Below are 2,139 nucleotides of genomic sequence, written 5' to 3'. Positions count from 1 at the left end.
TAACCTACCTGTAACTTACAAATATATGAAACAGAAACGCGGAACTTACTAGTTACAGGTAGGTTACAGCCTTACAGGAAGGTTACAGGGGGGTATAGCGAAGATATAACCTCCAATACCCTTCATGTAACCTACCGACGTACGCAAATATTTCTCCACATATCTAACACAAACTTTACTTTTTAAACATTTATTCCACTCAAACATTACATATCACATCATTTTAACATTTTAAAAGAGAAATAGACCTTCTCATGGATGCGTAAGACAACATGTATGTAAGAATTGAAGTTTATATGTTAGATATGTAAATACATAGAAATTGAGTGATATGTATATATACTTGAATCAATTAGAGAAATCTTAAATTTATGATAAATATTGTTAATTTTTATATATTTATTTAAATTTTTTTTATGTTTTATCCAACAAAAACTAATATTAAGTATTTTTTTTTAGTAATTCGAGATAAATATGAGTAAAACACGAGCCACACACGAATTCAAATGAATCGAATACAAATGTATAATTCACGGACAATTCAAACACGAGTTGATTTCAAACAAACAAAATCAAAATTTTCATCACTAACAATTTTGAAATAATTTAAATGAAGAGAAGAGCATTGTACCTTTAGCCTTCCTTTCCCACTGACAGAGACTATATCTCCTGTCTTGAGTATGGTGCCATTTTTCATCACTTGAGACCAATTTAGTCGCACATCTCCATTACTGAATAAAATAAAATTTAAATTTTGCATTCATCAATTGATTTGTTGCATCTTAAACAAGGGGCATTTATAGACATAGCACACAATTCTCGTGTATTTACAGATCTCACACATAGAGTTTCATATTTACGCAAAAAACACTCAAATATTTAATATCAAATAAAAAATAGCACTATTATTATTTTTAAAAGTGAAATACACATTCTCATGCATAGATTTAAAGCACCAAAGGGATATATATGTAAATATAAAAGTTTAGGTGTGAGATATAAAAATACATAAGAATTATGTGCTATGCATGTAGATTTCCCTAATTACAAAGGTAATAATAGACATACAACATCAAGTGTAATGAAATTCCCAAGTCAAAATGAGCATAGCACAGAAGTGGAGTAGAAGTAGACATGCATGTCACAAAATTCTTTTGTATTTACATATCTAACACCTAAACATTCATATTTACATGTATGTCCCTCAAATCTTTAACATTACAACCATTACCATCTTTTTAAAAGTAAAACACACATTTTGATGAAATTTACATACACAGCTTAGGTGCTTCAAACCTATGCATGAAAATCTAAAAAGTGATAACAGTGCTATTTTATATCTGATACTAAAGATTTGAGATGATAAAGAGCATTGAGTGTAAATATGAAAGTTGAGGTGTGATATATGTAAATACATAAGAGTTGTATGTTATGTGTGTAAATGTCCCTATAAAATATATAGTCAGCGAAATTAAAAATAGGCTGTTTAGTGAATACCTGATTAAGCTCGCAAGTTTTGATCTTGATATACTAAATCCAGCACTAGCTAGTGCATCGACCCGTAATGATGCTTCAATGGTTGTAAATGATTTAGTTCTGCAATTAATGAGGGAAGACAATGCAAAATAGATCAAAAAATGGGGCAAAGAGCAAAACTAAAGCAGAGTGGACGAATTGGCGGATTACCAACAATAACAAAACCTTCATCGCACTAAGTGGGGTGGGGTTGGCTACATGAATCCTTTTCTCCATTGCGTTCTATTTAGTGTCATATTTTCATTTAATTCTAACAAATTAAGATCATTTTTTATATAATATGCCCAAGTCATCCTAGGTCTACCTCTATCTTTCTTAACATAAGTCGAATTTAAAACATCCACCCCCTTCTAATCGGATCATCAAATGGCCGACGTTTAATGTGACCAAACTATCTACGATGGCACTCTCTAATTTTGTCCGTCACTGGAGCTACAACAACCCTATCACCTTTATCCCACTAAGTGAAGGGTTGCGTTAGACAGTCGACGGCCAGCTTAAAACTAGTCGAAAAAATCATGACATAAACCCTTTTAATCAGCGGGTTACCAAAAGATAAAAATTTCTGACCTTGGCGGTTCATACTTTAATTCAAGCAAAGGA

General features: G+C 31.7%; 1 protein-coding gene across 1 annotated transcript in view; it reads right to left on the bottom strand.

Moving 5' to 3' along the window:
* The window catches only part of LOC110019460 (putative RNA-binding protein YlmH), a gene marked incomplete at its 5' end in the record, with an annotated part of 2,339 nt that extends 200 nt beyond the window's left edge, over positions 1-2,139 (bottom strand). The window contains 3 exon segments of the mRNA XM_020717162.1: positions 632-731; positions 1,498-1,596; positions 2,107-2,139. Of these exon segments, the coding sequence (XP_020572821.1) occupies positions 632-731; positions 1,498-1,596; positions 2,107-2,139 (232 nt within the window).

This window comes from Phalaenopsis equestris, unplaced genomic scaffold (genome assembly GCF_001263595.1).
Source record: "Phalaenopsis equestris unplaced genomic scaffold, ASM126359v1 Scaffold000001, whole genome shotgun sequence".
Classification (NCBI taxonomy): Eukaryota; Viridiplantae; Streptophyta; class Magnoliopsida; order Asparagales; family Orchidaceae; genus Phalaenopsis; species Phalaenopsis equestris.
This window is presented reverse-complemented; position numbering and strand designations above follow the sequence as displayed.